Here is a 21,105-nt window from a genome sequence, read left to right as displayed (position 1 = left end):
GTGTGTGTGTGTGTGTGTGTGTGTGTGTGTGTGTGTGTGTGTGTGTGAATGTATTAATCCTGAGACTTCCTACCTGCCATAAGACCATTCCTATCCTTACCAGCCAGGCCTTCCCCTAGGAACTGAGCCAACACTTGCTCTGTTCTTCTGCTTTCTTGCCTGTCCCTGCCTTTCCAGGACTACAACAAAGCCAGCCTGCTTGGGAGCCATTGGATTTCTGCAGTACCTTTTTCTGGCTTCTATTACTTGGGCTATGGGGGCAGGGTGGGAAGAGAGTATGAAAAGGAGAGACTGAAGACAGGAGAAAGATAGTGTTTGTATATTGAGATATATATGTGTACACATGTGTATATTGTATGTGTGTATGCATGTGTGTGTGTGTGCACTTGCACACGCGAATGTGCATGTGTATGTGTGTAAGAATTATAAGAAGCCCCCAAAGGGGCCTGAATGTCTCTGCACAGCCTCACATGGTCACAAAGTAGAGCACTGAGATCCCCATCCCCCAGACGGCCACACTCACCACCTTGTGGAGACCTGCCCTTTCCTATCTGCAGAGTTCCCACAGGCCTGGGCAGGCCTGCTTGCTCTTACATCAGCACAGTCAATTCTGTTCACTGAATTGGAAGCGTGAGCCACAAGGACAGAACAGAAACTCCAAGTCAGAGAGAGAGAGAGAGAGGGAGAGGGAGAGGGAGGGGGAGGGAGAGGGAGAGGGAGGGAGAGAGAAGAGAGAGAGAGAGAGAGAGACAGGAATGTTAAAGGTTTATAGATTTCATGGTATAAAGGACCCTTCTAAACCACAGTGTTTCCCAAAAGTCAAAGCTGTGTTGCCTAGCTCAGTCTATCTGATTTCTCATCATCTAGAGATTAACAGACCAATAGGACTTTGGTCAGATTCGCCCCCAGGATGTTGGCAGGGAGCCTGATTCAGAGTTACTATGAAATGGATGAAAACAGCAGAGTACTAGTGGCCAAGTCCTAGTACTTGTCCACTGTGAGGACAGCTAGACTCATAGTGAGTTCCAGGCTAGCCCAGGCTACATATATAGCATGTGCCTCAAAGAAGAAAATAAAACAAAAAATAAGCCAGGGTCTTTGTTTCCAGATTTGATAATTGTGCCACTTGAATGTGAATTTCCCAACAGTGAAATCAGAAAAAGACTTATTTTGTGCTTTATGTATTTTGATCTTGTTGAAACAACATTCCGGCCTTTATTCCATATTTGCTCATTGGGGTGTTAATGTGCAGAAGCATGTAGGAACTTACATACACATGTCTAAGGACCTGAACCCTTGACCTGATTATGAGTACTCAGGGGAGGGCTGGGGATGTAGCTGGGGGGAGGGGAAGTGCTTGCCTAGTATGTATGGGCCCTGGGTTTGATCCCTAGCATAAAAAAATAATAAAAATAAATAAATAAACAAACAAATCCTCAGACTGGGTGGTGGTTCACAGCTGTGATCCCTGCACCTGGAAAGCTAGAACAGGTAGATTTGCTGACTGTAGATATCAGTATGGGTTACAGTAAGAACTTATGTCAACACACACAAGCACAAATACTTGTGTGGTAGTGCATACCTCTATAATCCCAGCACTTGGGAGGTGAAGAAAAGAGGATTACAAGTTCAAAGCCGACCTGGGCTACATGAGACCTTATTTATAGGGGTTGGGGGAGATTTGGGAAGGGTTGGGGAAATATAGCTTAGTTGTCAGAGTGCTTGTCTAACATATGTGAAGCTCTGGGTTCAATCCCAAATACCACATAAGCCAGGAGCATTGGTGCGTGCTTGCAATCCCAGAACTTGAGAGGTGAATGCTGGAGAAGGCCAGCCTGGGCTACATGAGACCCTGTCTCTGAAAAATACAAGCCAAATGCCAAAAGCACAAATAACAATACCACGAGCAAACTATAAATAAGATAAACTAAGTCAGAGATCGTTTCCCGGACGGACACAAAGATGGTTGAGAGTGGCCCTACTGAGGGTCTGGAAGTGGATGCTTGCAGAAGAGGGCATTTTCTCAGGGCCTATAGCAGCTGACAAGGACACGGAAAAGCAGGAAATCCTTCAGTGTCACTGAGTCGTAGACAGAGATGAGGAGCAAGATAGAAAAGAGACGGGAATGGCTCCTGCCCTCGTAGGAGCCACACTTTATCTACAGACACTAGAGTTCACTACAGCCCTCACTGGAAGCAGGACATGTCCAGGCCAGAACAGTGTTAAATTAGCAGGGAGAATAATGACTGGTTGCAAGTACAGGACACATGGAAGGCAGGGGCTGAGTCTTGGATACAGATTCCTCTCCGTCTGGGAGGGGACAGGAGAGTGAGAGGACAAGAGGTGAAAAAGTCACTAGGAGATGAGCAAAGGAGATGAGGAGAGGGCAGAGCAGGCTCTGAAGAGGACAAGGAAAGATGGCAGGTCCGTGCACAATAGACTGGTTCCTAGGAGAGACAACAGCAAGCGATAGAAATAGGTATGCTGAGCAGACTCTGGGAGGAAGATGTCCTGTAGGGAGCCAGCTGGGAGGTCCCAGCCTCCGGCATCACCCAAATACCCAGATGGAAGGGAAACAGAGACAGGGTCAGAAAGAAGGGAGGTGACCCTCCTGAGTTGCAGGGAAACCACCAGGTCTGAGGATCAGGTGAGGTCAAGATCTGGTGAGAGGCCTTATGAAACCCTGTCCGGGTGGGTGGTGCCACCACACTCATCAGGCCTCAGCTGACGCATCACTTCCTCTTGGGAGCTTTCTCCAAATGCCCCATGTGGGTTCTTTGAGCTGGCTCCGCCCACTACATCCTGTAGCATGGCCCACAGTGGCCGAGGCTTTGGGGTTGGAGTCTGTCTTCTCCAGTAGACTACATTGTGGATAAAGGAAAAGAAGTGTGGAGGAAACTGGACACAGAATGGAGTCCGTGTTTTCCAGACGATTCCACAAGCTTCTCTTCAACATGAGACTCCTTACTTCTCCATTCCCGCCTGCTCTGTGGCCTCAAATGTCTAAGCCCCTCTTGGGTCTAGCCTCCATTCCTATCCTTTTTCTCTTGAGGGAAGGGGTTCTGTTTGCTGTTGTTGTCTTGAGAAAGGGTCTCAGGAGGCAGCCCATGCTGACCTCAAATATGAGGTCTCTTGTCTCAGCTTCTTGATGCCAAGATTACAGGTGAATCATTGCCATAGAAAGCAGTCTTGGAGCCGGGCAGTGGTGACACACGCCTTTAATCTCAGCACTTGGGAGGCAGAGGCAGGCGGATTTCTGAGTTCGAGAGTTCGAGGCTAGCCTGGTCTACAGAGTGAGTTCCAGGACAGCCAGGGATACACAGAGAAACCATGTCTTGAAAAACAAAACCAAAAAAAAAAAAAAGAAAGAAAAGAAAAAGAAAGCAGTCTTGGGAGCATAACAGCCATTACCACCTTTATGAGAGTGACTGTGACTACTTCTAAGTGACACTTGAGGCCTATTGATCTTTCCCATAGAGGGAGGTTAGGAGGGTCACCTAAGATTCAGCCACTCTATCCTATACACCCTTGACAGCTGTATGCAATTCTGCTCCAGGACATGCTAGATCATACACAGTGTGGAAGCTTAACTGAGGGGAACTCCATCTATGCAGCTATGAAAGTGTTGTCATTCATGTTGGGGTGACTTTTTGGTGACCAGAAGCTCTGGGGTCCTCTACACTCCTGCAAACCACCCCTCATCCATGCTCTCATGGGGAAGTCTGATCACCTCTCAGATAGAATCATGACTTTGGTGCCCTGTCTGGGGTTAGCAGATGTTTGTTTATGTCTCCCCAGGACGAATTCACACAACAGCCTTCATTCCTGGTTGTGTGCTGATTTTGTCTGATAACCGTGGGCCTCTGGCCAATCTCTGGAGTTCCCTAAACTCCAACCCATCTTGCTCTAGACTGTTAAACCTCACACATTCATGTCCCCTGATCTAGCTGTTCCATGCTCATCCTAGGGTCCTCCTCTCTGATAGTTAATGCTGTCAATTTGACAGAATCTAGATCGCTCATGAGGCAAGCCTCTGGACATGCTTGTAAGGGATTTTCTTGTGGGAAGATTCACCATAAATGTGGGCAGGACCTTCTACCTGTGGTCCAGATAGAAGGAAGGTTAAGGGAACCACTTTTGCTTTTTGCCTGCTAGCTTCAGGCATTGTTAGCAAGTTCATCTACTATGTTGTTGCTGCAACTGTGTCTGCTGCCTCTGTTGCCATCTTCTCTGAGATTGGTAAAACAGCTTCTTTCAACATGAGGCTCTGGGCCTCCCCAGGAATCCTTCAAGTGATAGATTGGGATAGCTGAGGCCTCCAGACATTGCTAGACTACCCAGACCACATCCTTCAAGCCAGACTACTAAATCCCTCTTTACCAGTTATGTTCCTCCAGAGAACCCTACCAAGTATACCTCCTGACTATCCTGAGTTTTATCAGGTCCTGATACAGGTCCCCACTCTGTCCCCTTACTTCATAAGGTACAGGCTGAGCCAGTGGACTCCTCCCATTCTCATGGGTGTCTGCATTGGCCTTAAGTCATCATCTTCTTCACTCCTGTGTCTAGAGAGATGGTATCATCATTTCTGATACCTTGCCTTGCTCCTTGGGTTATGGATTTTGTGCATGCCTCTGTTACAGCTCTGTTTACTCATTTTCATGTCTCTAGTGCTGAGCACAAAGGCTGTGTTCAAACTAGGTTTAGCTCAGGGTCGAGGATGTAACTCAGTTGGCAGAGTGCTTGCCTCAGCCCAGGGTTTGATCTGCAAGCGCTGTATAAAATGGGCGTTAGCAACACATGTCTGTAGTCCTAGCCCTCAGGAAGTGGAAGAAGGAGGTAAGAGGCACATGCACAGAAGAGGTCCTCAGCAGAGTAAAAAGGTCGAGAGTGGATGCCCCCCAGTAAACCATGAAAGAGGAAAAAGGGAAAGCCAAGAAAGGAGCCCAGCTGGGTTCAGACAGCTAGAAAGACAAAAACGATGTATTCAGTAAAAGGGTTAAGTAAATGTATTTACAAATAAAATACTATAAATCTAGTTTCATCCTTATGCTGGTGGAGGTTCAGTCTTACCAATGCCATTTATTAAATACACTATCCCCCACTGTGAATTTTTGCTTCCTTTGTCAAGATTTACGTGGCATAGCTTTGTTGGTTTTTGTTTCCAGGCCCTCTATTCTGTTCCATCAGTATGTCTGTTCTCAGGCTAGTTCCAAGCTGGCTTTGTCACTCTGGCTCTACAGTATAACTTGAAGTCAGGTGTTGTGATGTCTCCTGTTGTATTCTTATTTTTTGGATTTGCTGTGGGTATCTACAGTCTTTGTGGTTCCATATTAATTGTTGAATTGTTTTTCTCTAGGTCTGTGAAATGTGACATAGTAAGTTTGATAGGTGTGCATTAGATATGTAGGCTAATTTTGGTAATATAGTCATTTTCACAATATTAATTCTGCCAGTCTATGAGCATGGGAGGTCTTCCCACCATCTAGTATCTTGATTTCCTTTTTCAGTGTCAAGAAATGTTCACTGTACAGGTCTTTTTTCTTTAGCTAGGTGCGTGTTCCTAGGTACATTTTTAAGGTTTTTTTTTTTAATTTTTAAAATTTATTTTATGTATATGAGTACACTGCAGCTGTCAAACACACCAGAAGAGGGCATTGGATCCCATTATAGATGGTTGTGAGCCACCATGTGTTTGCTGGGAATTGAACTCAGGACCTCTGGAAGAATAGTCAATGCTCTTAACCTCTGAGCCATCTCTCCAGCCCCCTAGGTACATTTTTTTAAATGTACATTTGGTGTTTGGCCTACATGTATGTCTGTATGAGGGTGTTGGATCCTCTGGAGCTGAAATTATAGACAGCTGTGAGCTGCCACGTGGGTGCTGGGAATTGAACCTGGGTCCTCTGGATGAGCAGCTAATGCTCTTAACCACTGAACCATGTCTACAGCCCTAGTAGATACTTCTTTAAAAAGCTGTCTTGAATGGAATATATTTTCCTAATTTTTTTCCTCTGTGGTATGTTGTTGGTATATATGAAAGAAATGTTGCTTTCATATTTTATATTGATTTTGTATCTTGCAACTTTACTGTGTTTAATAGCTGTAGGAGCTTTCTAGTTGACTTTATAGGATCATTCAAGCGATGCCATGCCATCTGTAAATAGGGATACTTTGACTTCTTTGTCTCACATTTTTATTCCCTTTATGCCTTTCTCTTATGTAATTGCTAAGACTTCAAGCAATAAAATAAGACAGGGGAGAGTGAATGTCTTGGTCCTGATTTTAAAGGAAATGCTTTCGGTTTGTCTCCATTTAATCTGACGATGGCTGTACATACAAACATCAACAGTTCAGGGGTCCTGTGTTAAAAGCCCAGAGAGAACAAAGACAACATGAAAGTGGGCCAGGACTCAGGTGAGGCTGGGCGCAGGGATCTCCTCACCGAGAATAAAAATGTACAGAAGAACAAAAAATTGAAAGAAATGCCACGGTCATTGCTCAGATGAGAACAAATCTGCAGGTCTGTGTACGCTTAGCTCTTTCTTCTCCTCTGCAGGTTTTCTATGTGATGACGTAGGCCTGCCACAGCTGGAGTTGAAGTGTGGGTCAAAACCCTTAGCTGTTGCTGGAACTGGGAGGCCAGGGTGCTGAGTGTAATTCCAAACTCACACTACAAATGCAGAGATGAAAGATCACGGGTTTTCCCTTTGTGTATGGAGTAGAGTTGGTTATTGTTCAGGTGATTACAGTTGGTACATGCAAACACAGGTAGACCACAGGACATGGATATTAAAGGGGGGTGGTGATGTCTCTTTAGATCTGTTTCATTCACAAACTCCAGGCTTGTAATATTGGGACCATGCTGGTAACAGAGACTTGTCAGCCATGTGGTGAAGTGTGTAACATCACACACTGGTTACTCTGTGATTTTCCTGACCTGCATGATAGTGTGTGAGGCCAACAAAGGCCACTTTATTCACATGTTACTATGCAAAAAAGTTTACATTTGGATGACTATCCCAATGTATTTTAAATATTTTATTTAGTATTTAAAATATTTCTTATAGCAAAATATTTTATTATCCTTTAAAAATATTCAGATTTATTTTAATCTTCATTTACATGTATGTATATGTATGTGTACTTGAGTGCAGTGTTCTTAGAGGCTAGACGTAGCAGATCCCCCAGACCTTGGGTGTTAATTGTTGAATTGTTTTTTTCTAGGTCTGTGAAATGTGACATAGTAAGTTTGATAGGTGTGCATTAGATATGTAGGCTAATTTTGGTAATATAGTCATTTTCACAATATTAATTCAGCAGTCGTGATATACCCAAAATGGGTGCTAGAAGTGGGCCCTCTGCAAGAGTAATACACACTTTAACTACTGAGTCATCTTTCCAGCTCTATTTTTGATGCGTGTGTGTGTGTGTGTCTCCACATGTGAGTATGTGCAGGCACCCCAGGAGGCCAGAAGAGGGTATCGGATCCCTGGAGCTGGAGTTACAGGTGGCTATGACCTGCCCAACATGGGTGCTAGGAACTCTGGTCTCTGCAAGAGCAGCAAGTGCTCTTAACTCCTGAGCCATCTCTCCTGTGGTCCTATAGATAGAACTATGGTTTTCAGACCCAGCAGTTGGCACCCTTACTTCCAGAGCCAACTCACAGCCTTGAATTTCTTTTAAAGCCAGTTGTTGATCAGTCAATCAGTCAGTCTGTCTGTCTGTTTGCCTGCCTGTTCTGTCTGTCTGTCTGTCATCTCTACCTGGCTGCTTGCCTATCTGAGATAGGATCTTATGTAGCTTATTAGGCTGGACTTGAACTCCTGATTTTCTGGCTAAGTACTGGGGTTACAGGCATGAGCCCCATGCATGCCTGGCTTTCTCTCTTCTTTTTAATTGTTTAACACAGTGTGAATGTGCAATTACTTACTCAACGAGTCCCAACCAGGAGACATGGAAGCATCATGACTCCTCAGTTTCCAGTGTACAGAATGTGTCTTACATTCTGACTTCTCTGGGGCCCTGCCCTTAAAGCAAGCTTGTTCACTCAATTGGCAATAGATATAGCTGGATAATTTTCTATAAGATTATGTTTTCACTCTCCACAACATCAGTATATGAGGGTAGTTTTACTAGACACCTAGACCAACTGAAACCCAATCGAAATGTGTTGTGACAGTCAACAGAACTCTGAAAGGAAAAGAAGAGAAGCGTTGACATTGATCAATTAGAAAGCCATCCGACTTCATAATTACTTAAGGAAAATTTTTAGTCTATCATAGGAAAACACTAAGTTCTAGACACAGTTACTTATCCATGCCTTTCCAAGAATATGTATATATGTATATGTATATATATACATATATATATGTGTGTGTGTGTATATATGTGTGTGTATGTGTGTATATATAGGTGTATATGCACACATATATGCATATATATGCCATATACATGTGTATGTTTGTGCAAATGTACATGTACAATACATATATGTGTATATACACATGTGTACATGTAAATCCATATACATATACACACATATATATATATACATGCACACATACACACAAACACACACACACACACACACACACACATATATATGTATGTATATATACAGTATGTGTGTTTATACATACTGCATACTGTGGCAGTTTGAATAAATGGCTCCCATAGGTCCATAGAGAATGGCACTATTAGGAAGTATAGCCTTGTTGGAGTGGGTGAGGCTTTGTTGGAGGAAGTGTGTCACAAGGGGTTGTCTTTGAGGTTTTAGAAGTTCAAGCCAGGCCCAGTGGCTCACTGTCTCTTCCTGTTGCCTGTGGCTCCAGATGTAGAATTCTCAGCTCCTTCTCCAGCACCATGTCTGCCTGGATGCTGCCATGCTTCATACCATTATGATAATGAATTAAACCTCTGAACTGCAAGCCAGCCCTAATTAAATATTTTCCTTTATAAGAGTTGAGGTTGTCATGGTGTCTCTTCATAGCAATAAAAACCCTAAGACATAAACATGTATGTATGTGCACATATATGTTTTAGTACAAAGGGTTGAACCTAGGGCCTCATACATGCTAGGTAAGTGGTCTACCATTGAGAAATATCTTGAGTTCTATTTCTGTTTTTTTTTTTTGTTTTTTTTTTAAATTTTGAGGGAGGGTCGTACCAAGTTGCCTAGGCTGTCTTTGAACTCATCCTGTAACCCAGGCCAACCTCTAACCTTTGATCCTCCTGTACTAGCCTCCCAAGTAGCTAGGGTTACAAGCTCTAACAAGGCCTGGCTTAACCACAAATATTTGATCTTGACTTGGTCCAAAAAAATAGTAATAAGTCAAAGCTGTTGGCCTTAATAAGCTATATCAAGTCAGAATACTACAGTTTTCTTTTAGATGTTTATTTCTGGGACGCTTCATTATAGACAAAAGCACCCCCTGCTCTGAAACCATGAGTGGCACTGGGGACTGTGGATTTAATGTGGCACCAATGGTATTCTCTAAGGAAGCTAGACACCAGCGGGAGATAGAGTCAGATGGTCATTGGATTAGGACAGAATTATCTTGCTTATCAAAAGATGGAAAGAGAAATTCTATTATTCATTTTTTGTTGTTTTAAACATAGATTATTTTATTGTTTTTTTTTATATCTATGTGTGTCTGTGAATGTATGTCATATGTGCATGCACAGAGAAACCAGAAGAGGTCATAAGATTCCCTGTAATTAGAGTTACAGATGGTTACGAGGCATGGTGTGGGTGTTGAGAATCAAATCAGGACCTCAGTCAGAGCAGACAATGTTCCTAACCACTGAGCCATCTCTCCAGCCTCTATTTTTTTTTCTTTCTTTGTTTTTTTAAAGACAAGGGCTTATATAGTAGCTTAGGCTAGCCTTGAACTAGCTATGTAGATGGGGATGACCTTGGACTAATTCTCCTTCCTTTACCTCCCAAGTGCTAAGATTCCAGGTGTGAACCATTTTACCAGGCTTGAGTATTTTTATTTATTTAATTAATTTTTATATCTCTCTGTGTATATCTGTCTGTCTGTGTCTATGTGTCTACAAATATCATGAGAATGGATGCCAGAGGACAGTGTCTGAATTCTCTCCCATCATGTGGATCCTGGGGATAGAACTCAAGTCATCAGAGTTGGCAGCAAGTGCTCTGCCTACTGAGCCATCCGGCCATCTGGATTGAGTATTTTTAACACCAAGCATCTGTTCAAAGATAGCGTCTTCAATCTGACATGAGATGCTTGTCAGCCATCAACAACAACTGAGGTAGAGAGATGGCAGGCTGCATAGTGATGAGAGCAGGTGATTTCCAACCCTTTGAAATTCTTTGTCTCCTCCAAGATGCCCAGACAGCTGTGTCTCAAGAGACCTTTATGGTCCAGCTTAAGGAAACGTGTGGATTATTTGGACTGGCAGGTGACAGAATGCCTCTCTTAGAAGAGTTAGAAATACCATGTATATAGTCTAAGGAGATCTGCAGTCTTACCTGGTAACGCTGGTTCCTTGTTCTATAAACTCCACGCTAGGGATAAAGTAAGCAATTACCAAATAAACCAGAGCTGTCTGATATTTCCCTCAGAGAAAAAAAGCCCAAGGTCCCGGCCAATCTATGAAACAGATCTTGTTGCAGCTTGAAAGGATTGTTGCGTGTCCAGAACTGCAGGCAGGGGCCTGCCAGGCTGACTAATGGCAGATAGCATCTGCAGCCTGGCTGGTCCCTGCCGGTGCCCTGTTATTACCATGCACTTAATGGCTTCGGATCTGCATATCTTCTAGTGAGCCCACGGCTCTGCCAAGGCAATGAGCCTGCTGGCTATAGAGTTCTACCCAGTGCCTTACAATCCAGTGCAAAGAAACGAACAACCCCGTGTAAGAGTTTGAGTCTGAAGTATTGCCTCCCGACTCACGTGTTTAAATACTTGGTTCCTAGATGCTAGGAATCAAGTTTCAGGGGGTCGTGGAAGCTCTGGTATGTAAGGCCTAGCTTGGAGAACTTATGTTACTAGAGAGGCCTTTGTATACTGTCACCCACCTCAGCTGACAGCTCTTTGCTTTCTGATCTACCATGATGTGAAGAATAGCCCCCATATGCCCCCACCACCAGAAAGTCCACTGAGTCTTCACAGATTGTATCTCTGAAACCGTGAGACAAAACAAATTCTTTCACTCTTAAGGTGTTACTCTTAGGTTTTTGGTCACAACAAGAAAAGGAAGTACTACACCTTATATTTACCAGGTGAGTCCCAGTAGTACCTACACAGGACTGTTCTTTCAGCTCAGTGCCCTTCAGAGAAGGGAAGAGGCCTACAGTTTCTCTAGGTTTATGTGGACTAGTACACCAACTGCTATCAACTGAGAAATGTCAAGCGGCTGTGGGCAGTGTGGGAATGGCAAAGCCAAGCAGGATGGGTCGTCTCTAAAGAGCTTGGGTCAACCGCAGGCCATTACTAACTCTTTAGGTCAAATTTACAACAGGTGATGCTACCTTGTATATGAGTCATGTACTTGTATATGAGTCTAAAATAATGTATAATTGAAGCAAAATTAGATTCTCATTTATTAGAAATTAGTCACTACATAGATATTAGTGGAATAATTTCATGGATAGTCCATTTTTCTATTCTGTTATACTGTATTTTTGTCATTAGTAGAAAAGCTGGTAAAGATTTAATAAATCCATATGGCCTTCAACCCAGGTCATCATGTAGAGCTTGCAAAACATACTGGACTATATAGCCATGACTGTAAGAAATCAGGCCACACACAGGGGTGCAGAGGAGGTGTCTAAAAGGTTCCTTCAGTGCATGGTATCAGCCATTTGTAAAAAATCAGAAACAGCAATGACTGACACAGGCTGTCAGTTCTCCCCAAGGTGATCTACAGAGTCAATTCAATCCAACTCAAAGCCCTCGAAAGCTGTTTTTGAATATTGACAAGTTGACACAGAAAGTGTATTTCTTCCCATTCAGAATAGTCAATTGGAGGAAGGCAGTGGGATTCAATCACCTAACTTTAAAACACACAATCGAACTACAGTTATCCAGACAGTTCGGTATTTCTAGGAATCTAGTCTGAGATCAGGCGTCAACATCATAATCTTATAAAAACAGGAATGGGAACTGAAGACTCCGATTATTGGTCAGAAAAAGAGGGTTTGAATACTATCTCTGGACCTGGGTAGAGACTTGATGTTCTAAAGAGTCAAGAGGATTATAGAATATATCCCCTCTCCCCCCTCAGCCCACCAAAGAAGACAGGGTCTCCTGTAGTTCAGGTTATCCTCATTCTCACTTTGCAGTTGAGAATGACCTTGAGCTTCTGGGTCCTCCTGCCTCCATCTCCCAGGGGCTGAGATTATAGGTGCTTGCCACCACACTGGTTTCATGTGGTTCTGGGATGGGACTGTATTAGCTTCTGGTGAGAGCTCAGAATTAAGCTGTCACTCTGGAAGCCACACTGTGGCTTCTTACAAAACTGAACCTTCTCACCCTGTGAACCGTCAGGCACCCTCCTGGACACTCACACCCAAACCTTCACATGGGTGCATAAAGCCAATTTTTCCTAAGTGGCAGAACTTTGAGGCAACCACTGTGATACACGAGACCCTCACTCTGACATGACAAAGACAGTGAAGTCGTGTATATTTTGCAAGTTTGGTAGGAACCAACATCAGCATAAAGAAAAGGCAAAAATGGCTAGCACCACTGACTTAGGGCAGAACAATAGCTTTTAACGACACTGGCTTCCAAAAGCCCTGTCTCCTTTGGCCCATAGTCTGGCGCTACGTCTCATTTAGCACAGCATCCCCCCACCCCCACCCCAGTTTCCCATCTATTGGTTCTGGATGCAAAGGTTTATCTAATATTTATCCTGAGGGTTGAAATTCCTTCCTTTTTTTTTTTATTATGGCTCAGCCATGTGCCTGGATCCCTGTAACTTTTCTTTTCTTTTTTTATTAAAGCCTACAACACCCAATATTTCCAGGTGGTCTCCCATCCAAGTACTAACCAGGCCTGACCCTACTTAGCTTCCAAGATCGGATACATTCAGGGTGGTATGGCTGTAGACCCCTGTAACTTTTCAACCCAGGATAAACTGCCATCATCTAGACAAGCTGGTACCAGTGGCCAGCTAGAGGAAACAAGGGCCTAGTGCCTCCTACGTATCTATGACTCTTTGACAAGCTCTAAACACACCCCACACTTAAAATGGAACAAAATGATTTACTTCCTACAACCATGATACCCTTTAGTAGGTAAATAGATAATTAATGGTATATTCAGATACTGGACTATTACACAGCACAAAAAAAAAGAGAAAGAAAGCAATGAAATATGAACCATCATGAGACAGAGATGTTTAAAAGCATATTACTAAGAGCAAGAAGTCCTATGGTGTAATCTCAACTCTAACATTCTGGGGAAAACCAGCTATAGAAAGGACGAAAAGATCAGAGAGTGCCAGGGGAGAGCAGCTGAGCACAAAGGATTTTTAGCTCAGTGCAACTACCCTGTGCGAGCATGGCATTAGCAATTTGGTCAAAGCCACAGAATGTACACCACCCAGAATGAACGTAACCAGCACACTGGTCTGCAGTGGATGACGTGTCAGTGTGGGTACACAGGCAATAACAACTGTGCCTGCGTGGCAGAGGATGCTGGGAGCATGGGAGGCTATGTGTGTGGGCAAGGTGTTAGGTGGGAAATCTCTGTACTTCCAACGCTATTCTCCTGTGAACCTAAAACTGTTCTGGGAAATAAATGGTTCAATTCTAGAAAAATAATTGATTGTGGGTTGTTATTTCCCTGAATGGATAAAAAGCCAGAGTTAGCTAATCCACCAGTTAGACCCTCTGTTCTCAGAGCGTAGGAGGTCTTAATGTCTTCGATACCCGCTAACACTTCCTTTTCCCACTGCCAAGAGAAGCTACTTTCCTGTTTATCAGTCCAACCTCCAACACACTTCAGCCCACTTTAACTTAACCTTTAGTCCTTTGTCCAACAGGGCCTTTTCTAGCTCTTCCTTAAAATGTGGTGTTGTTTTTTTATCACCAAAGGAAACTTGCTAGGTAGGGCCCAGCTTGGTATGTGAAGGCACAGGCATGAGTCAGCCTGTCTTAAATGTGTGCATCCTGACATACACAAGGCTGTAACTGCAGCTTAGGAGACTCACTGTAAGCAGGTTTGCTAGTGAACATGGAGAACAGATGTGAACCCGAGAGGACCAGGCACTCCCCACCTTGTTTGTGAGACACAGCCTGAGCTTGACACTCATTGTCCTGTCCCTGTGCCCTGCCATCTCCCTCCATCCTGGATATCAAAGACCTCTCACTTGCTCCCAGAGCTTTACAATCCCACTAGTCCTGGGAACCCCTGTTCCTGTCTCCCTGTCGCTGGGATTACAGGCAGCCCACCACACCCACCTGCATTTACACAAGGTGCTGGGGATCTGAACTCTGCCCCCCCCCATGCTTGTGCCGCAAGCACTTTACTGAAGAAGCCCAACGTCCCAGATAACTTTTTGTGTTTTGAGAAGGGTCTCTCACAGCATGGTCTGATCTTCAAGCTGTGATGCAGGGATTACAGGCATGCCCTGGTACACCCACCCTCATTTTTTTTAATGCTTTCTCAGGTCATTCTTATAAAAGTCCTAGGTATTTATAGTTTAACAAATAGTTAAAATGATTCTTACCTGATGTTGATCATCAGAGTTTGGTGGACAGTTGGAAGTGACTGTATCATACTCCTTAGCTGAGGTGGGGGTGGGGGACATAGGGGAGGGGAAAGAACAATACACAGCTTGGTGAAGAACGTACACACTCTGCTCTACGACCTAAAATTACAACTCAGCAGTAAGAGCTGCCTCGACATTGGTTACATTGGGATGGATTTGAACAAGGACAAGTTCAGATCCCAACTTTTCTCCACCCAGCTACATAATGTTCCTCTTGGCAGGAGTGAGCCATGTTGGTTTTGGAGAAGGAGGATTCCAGTCACTACCAGCACAAAGAATTATTCAAACGAGGCAATAGCCTTTTCAGGGAGCTGGAGACACCTCACCCTGCAGATTCCACAGAACTTGACACTTACAGCATGCACTCCAAGCGTCCCACGTTCCTAAGTGCAATCTGGTGTAGATCTATACACTGTGAGGTATCCTTGTTCTCCAGGCTATGAACATACGGGACTCTTTACTATACCCCATTTCATCTGTCCAGCCAGGAACCATCAACTTAGGGTAGTAAACCACCTTCATCAACAGGGTAGAGAGAAGGCAATCAAAACTACTTCCTGATCAATACTACCTCTTGTCACGGGATGAAAACTATTGTTGAGAGGCTAGAGAGGAGGCTTGGCAGGTTTGTCTCTGGATACCCACTTGTTGTAGGAGTCAGAGCACAGTACTCTGGCTGATGGCTGTTCGGTTTCTACGGACCAATGGGATCTTCTGGTTTGTCCAGTGCCAGTTGGCCACATGAGCCATCTGTACATGGGTCTGTTCTAGATGTGACCAGCAGCGTCACAGATGACATGCGGCTCTTATGAAGCTTACAGAACGGAAGGCGTTCTCAAGCCAGGGAGAACCCCATTTGGCACCTTGGTCAATGTCATTCAGTGAAAGGTAATGACCTGCCTGACCCTTCATGGCTGTTTCCCTCACCACAGTCTATCTTTCCTTGACCTTTAAGGGCATTGAAGTGGGCAGACGAGGCAAGCTGAGGACCCTGCGCTGATCCAAAAAGCAAAGAGGCAGAGCATTGGATACCAATGCTCTCCGAGTCAGTGAACCTGCCCTTGGCTCAGCATTGCTGCTTCCTATACCCAAAGAGCAAATCTTACCCTCGGAGGAGTTGGATGGCCCCAACCAGGCTACAAACAAGATTACTCAACTGGATGGAGGCCAGACCTGAGGAGATCCATGACTAGTCCGTGGAGGAAGGACCATCGGGAGTTTGTTTAATTTAAGCGTTCCTTACAGCAGCTACGTGCGTGCGGGTGATGCTGAGGTTGTAAAATGAACATCCCAGAGGAATGGGAGGAAGTGGCTCAGCAGCAGAGTGTTTGCCCAGCATGCACAGGGGTCTCCAGCATCACACTAAAAAAATTAAATGAACTGTGTATCCTGAGAGCTTTAGCAAAGTTCAAATTCCTTGGGCTAGGGATGTAATTTCAGCATTAAAGTACTTCTCTAGTATGCACGTATTCTCAGATTTATATATATATATAAAATAACAGACTCAATCTACCTCACTTTGTGTTTTAAAATTTTTAAAGATTTAATTTCACCAGGCGGTGGTAGCGCATGCCTTTAATCCCAGCACTTGGGAGGCAGAGGCAGGTGGATTTCTGAGTTCGAGGCCAGCCTGAAATACAGAGTGAGTTCCAGGACAGCCAGGGCTACACAGAGAAACCCTGTCTCCAAAAAAAAAAAAAAAAAAAAAAAAAGATTTTATTTCTTTTTTATATATGTGTGTGAGAAAGACTGTAAATGTGGGTGTCCCCAGAGCCCAGAAGGGGACATCAGGTCCCCTGGAGCTGAAGTTACAGACAGTTGTTAGTCACCTGATGTGGGTACTGGGAAGCAAACTCAGGTCCTCTGGAAGAGCAGCAAGCATTCTTAACCACTGAGCCATCAGCCCCTGCATCTTAAATTTACTATGACATTTTTTGAACAGTAAAAGAGAGGCACTCCAAAGAAAATGATTGAGTTTTTGGGTTTTTTTTTTGGGGGGGGCACTGGGGGTTGAACTAAGTAAGGTCCTCACACGCTTAGCAAATGCTCTACCACTGAGCTTGTCTTTAGACTCCTTTGTTTACTCTGTTTTGTGGCAGCATTTTACTAAGTTGTCCACAATAGCCTTGACCGCATTCTTTAACCTAGCCAGGTCCTGAACCCTCCATCCTCCTGACTCAGCCTTCTAAGTAACTTGTATGTAGGTCTGTACCACCAAGCCAGCCAAAGTTTCCTTGTTTTACATGAGGGCTTGTCTGTGTGAAGGTGTCTTCTGCTGTGAACACTCATTGAAAAATCAGAACTATTTTTCCCAAACACATCTGCAAATGTGACAGGAAGACATGTTCTCTTCAGGATACTCAAATTGGCAGTTTCTGTGAGGAGTCAGGAGATTCCTGATAAAAATGTAGTAAGTCCCTGTAATGTAGCTGAACGGCTTCCTTGTCAACTTGACTGAATTGTAATCTCATGGAAAAACACTTCTGAGTGTTTTCATGAGAATTTGTCTGAAAAGGTCTGAGGAGGGACGAAGGACCCTGAATGTCTGCAGCACCACCCCACAGGCTGGTGTCCTGGATGGAAACCAGAGGAGAAACAGGCTAAGTGCCAGACTTTTTCTCTCTCTGCTTCCTGACTGCAGATGCAATGTGACTAGATGTGCCACGCCCCTGTGCTATGCCTTCTCCACTGTGAATAACTGGATCCTGAAACTTTAAGCAAAATAAAGCCTTCTTTTGTCAGGGATTTGGTCTTGGCAACAAGAAAAGTAGCCAATCTGGTCCCCATCTCGTGGAAGTCAATCAGAGCTGCTCAAGAGACCCAGCAGAGTGCACCACAGAAACCCATGGACCTAGAGTCAGGGGCTGACTCTAGTGGGAGCTCTGCCTTTGTCCCTGATGAGAAAGCAGGTGTGATAAATCATACGCTGATTGCTGAAATTACCCTAGATTTCCACATGACTTACAGCTAAACCACAGCATTCAAAAGCACTCGAGCTTGGCCTGCATTAAAGAACATCTCTAAGCCACTCGAGAAGAACGTAGGCCTCTCCTGACAGGATAACAGATGTTAGGAAGCTTGCCTAACCTATTTAAGAAAATGAGTTTTGAGGCCTTTTTCAACCGTAGGGAAATTGTTAAAGCTAATTACCCATGGCTCCAGTATTAAGTAAACTAGACACCCCCAATTTACAGGCATGCCAGAATCCTAGCTGATACTAAATGTAATTAGATTGCTGTTTAGATTATTTTTAAGTCCACAAATTAGACTCTTAAATTATTTCATATGGATTTTATATTTCTAAAAATAACTCTCTTTCTAAAAAAAATATTTGTTTGTTGATTTACTTATTTATTTGTGGAAGCCCAAGGTCAACGTGAGGTGTCTTTGTTCTACTTTATTGCTCTTGAGGCAGTGTCTCTCACTGGAGCTCAGTGTTTCAACAAGGCTGGCTGGCCATCGAGCTCTGGGGACCCTCTTCACTCCACCAGTTAGGATTAGGTTTGCAGGTTCAAATCCCTACACCTGTCTTTCATGAGTGCCGGGGATCCGAACTCTGGTCCTCATACTTGCTCAGCAGGCACTTTGTGCACGGAACCTTCTCCTCAACCCCTTTATCAGCTCTTTTAGTCAGCATACAGTGTAGCGGACATCACTGTGGCACATGTTCATGCATACCCGCCCTCATCCTTTGTTCTACATAGCGTCATCCTACTTCCTTCCTACTCCCCCTCAGGCTGTCCTCTACCCCCCTCTCTTCAAAAAAACAAATTCTGTGAGATATCTAGTAGAAACTTCTAATGATGGTATTGTCCTCATTCAAGAAGATGAAGAAAAACACTAGCAGACAGTAAATTGCCTTAATTGAATTGAAACTTTAATAAAACTTCTAACCACCGGGCGGTGGTGGCGCACGCCTTTAATCCCAGCACTTGGGAGGCAGCGGCAGGCGGATTTCAGAGTTCAAGGCCAGCCTGGTCTACAGAGTAAGTCTACAGGACAGCCCAGGCTACACAGAGAAACCCTGTCTTGAAAAAAAAAAGAAAACCACTTCTAACCAAGATTCATTTACCTACAAAATGATGCGCTTATTTGGAGTATTTAAAAATTATGCACTTTGGGCTGGAGAGATGGCTCTTCCAGAGGTCCTGAGTTCAAATCCCAGCAACCACATGGTGACTCACAACCATCCGTAATGAGATTGGATGCCCTCTTCTGGTGTGTCTGAAGACAGCTACAGTGTACTCATAAATAAAATAAATACATCTTTAAAAAAATTATGCACTTTGTATTATTTCTGGTGACAAAGGACAAAGGGAAGGTCTGTTGAATGTTTTCAAAGTCATACTTCCTGGAAAGGCACGAGAGCTCTGATAAAAGTTGTATAAAGCTCAGATTTGAGGAGAAACCTGACCATATTTCAAGTGTAGGATCGGGTTGCTAAGCAGTGGTCTTTTCCTTTCAAAACAGGAAATCACATTCAAGGGCAAAGAAGAAAAGATCTTTATAACATGGATCCAAGTGTACCCTCTAGGCGATTCTGCTTGACAATCCTTAAACTGATTTCTGGGGGTGGTTGGCCAGCCTTCCCTTGATCCCTTGATTCCTGTCTGGTGCTCATGCTTCTTAGAACAGGATCCAGAACCTGGATCTCCTTTGTTGAATTCTCCTTTTAAAAATATGTGTGTGTGTGTGTGTGTGTGTGTGTGCACGTGCATGCACATGTGCTGGGTGGGCTCTAGACTGGCTGGCCAGTAAGACCAAAAAGATATGCCTGTCTGACTTCCTCAGCACTGGTATACAGCATATGACACCACATTCAACTCTTCGGAGGAAAAAAAAAGCATTTAGCTATGTATGTATGTATGTATGTATCTATCTATCTATCTATCTATCTATCTATCTATCTACCTATCTGCCTATCTACCTATCTGCCTATCTATCTATCTATATCTATCTATCTATATAGGGCGTGAGTGTCACAGGTATGTGTGGGGTGTGGGGAGGAGGTTAGTAAAATACATGTGATGTGAAATTGAGAAGGAATATCTGGGGAGGGGGAGCCAAATTAGCTATAGGAAGCTTGGGGTGAGACAGCAAGGGAGGAGAAAAATTACACTAAAATATAATGACACATTATACTTTCTAGGTAGGACAGGTTACCTGTGGAGAGGGTTCGGGGCAAGGGAGATTGCTGGAAACCTGCCAAACACAGTCATGGTTTGCGCTCAAGCCAGGCTTTGGCCTCTCCTCCATTCCTACAGTCACTTAGAAAAGGGCTGACACATAAATGGTATCACACCACAGGACAGGAGAGTCTGAGGCCAGGGAGGGGAGAGAACAGTGCCTTGTCTGAAACCTGGACTTTTCTATTGGTGGCCCTGGTGGGGAGCTCTCCCCTGTTCTCACTACCAGAGATATACCAGAAAGCCCACCTGGGCAGGGGTTCCATAGGCCACCTCTGCACAGAGAGCAAGCAGCCAGGTGCTCTGCCATCTCTGGAGCTGGGATGATCTGATTGGCTTTGCAATTACCCTGTGAGGCTGGGCCGCAAAAGGCTAGGGTCTGGCCACTTTCTGATCCTTAGCATGTTTGAATTTGAGGCTGTGGATTACAAAAGATAACTTTGGGGGTGACCTTTGAGCCTGACAAGCAAGAATCTCTCCTCCTTCTCCTCTTCTTTCTCTTCCTCCTCTTCCTTTTCTTCCTCCTCCTCCTCAATTACAAAAGATAACTTTGGGGGTGACTTTTGGCCACAGAACATTACTGGGGTTTCACTGGAATCTACTGCAAGTCTTCCCCAGTTGGAACTTGAGCTAACTCACATTCTCTTTCCTCCTCCTCTTCCTTCTCCCTTCCTCTTTTCTTCCCCCTCCCCCTCTTCTTTCTTCTCCCTCTCCCTCTCCCCCTCCCCCTCCCTCTCCCCCTCCCCCTCCCCCTCCTCCTCTTCCTCCTCCTCCTCTTCTTCTTCTTTGAGGCAGGGTTTCTCTATGTAGCCCTGGTTATCCTGGAACTCACTCTGTAGATCATGATAGCCTTGAACTTACAGAGATCTGCCTGCCTTTACCTCCTAAGGGCTGGGATTAAAGATGGGTACCACCACCACCCTGCTTCCCTATCTTCCTGATGGCAGCCATTGACTCAGAGATGGGAATATGACCCACACTGCCTGCATCATGATTCTGCGGAAGCTCCCTGCCCACCACCATCTTGAACAGCATGATGGTGTGCTGGTGATGCTGAGGTCCTCTTTCTTTCCTCAGCAGGAAACAAGAACAAGGCAGCAGTCACTAGGCCAAGGAGCTCCTGTAAATGTGTGACTCCAGAAGCCCCTTGAGACTCCTGAACTAAAAAGTCTTT

General features: G+C 44.3%; 1 protein-coding gene and 1 pseudogene across 1 annotated transcript in view; both read right to left on the bottom strand.

Moving 5' to 3' along the window:
• The window catches only part of Edaradd (EDAR associated death domain), a 42,523-nt gene that overhangs the window by 8,245 nt on the left and 13,173 nt on the right, over positions 1-21,105 (bottom strand). Inside the window, exon 4 of the mRNA XM_028769927.1 lies at positions 14,704-14,762. Coding sequence (XP_028625760.1) covers positions 14,704-14,762 — 59 coding nt within the window. The remainder of the gene's footprint in view (positions 1-14,703; positions 14,763-21,105) is intronic.
• Positions 12,972-13,080, bottom strand: LOC114623235 (annotated as a pseudogene).

The sequence above is a fragment of the Grammomys surdaster genome, unplaced genomic scaffold (assembly GCF_004785775.1).
Source record: "Grammomys surdaster isolate TR1022 unplaced genomic scaffold, NIH_TR_1.0 194, whole genome shotgun sequence".
NCBI classification, from domain to species: domain Eukaryota; kingdom Metazoa; phylum Chordata; class Mammalia; order Rodentia; family Muridae; genus Grammomys; species Grammomys surdaster.
The sequence above is the reverse complement of the archived record's forward strand: the minus strand, read 5'-3'. Positions and strand labels throughout refer to the sequence as shown.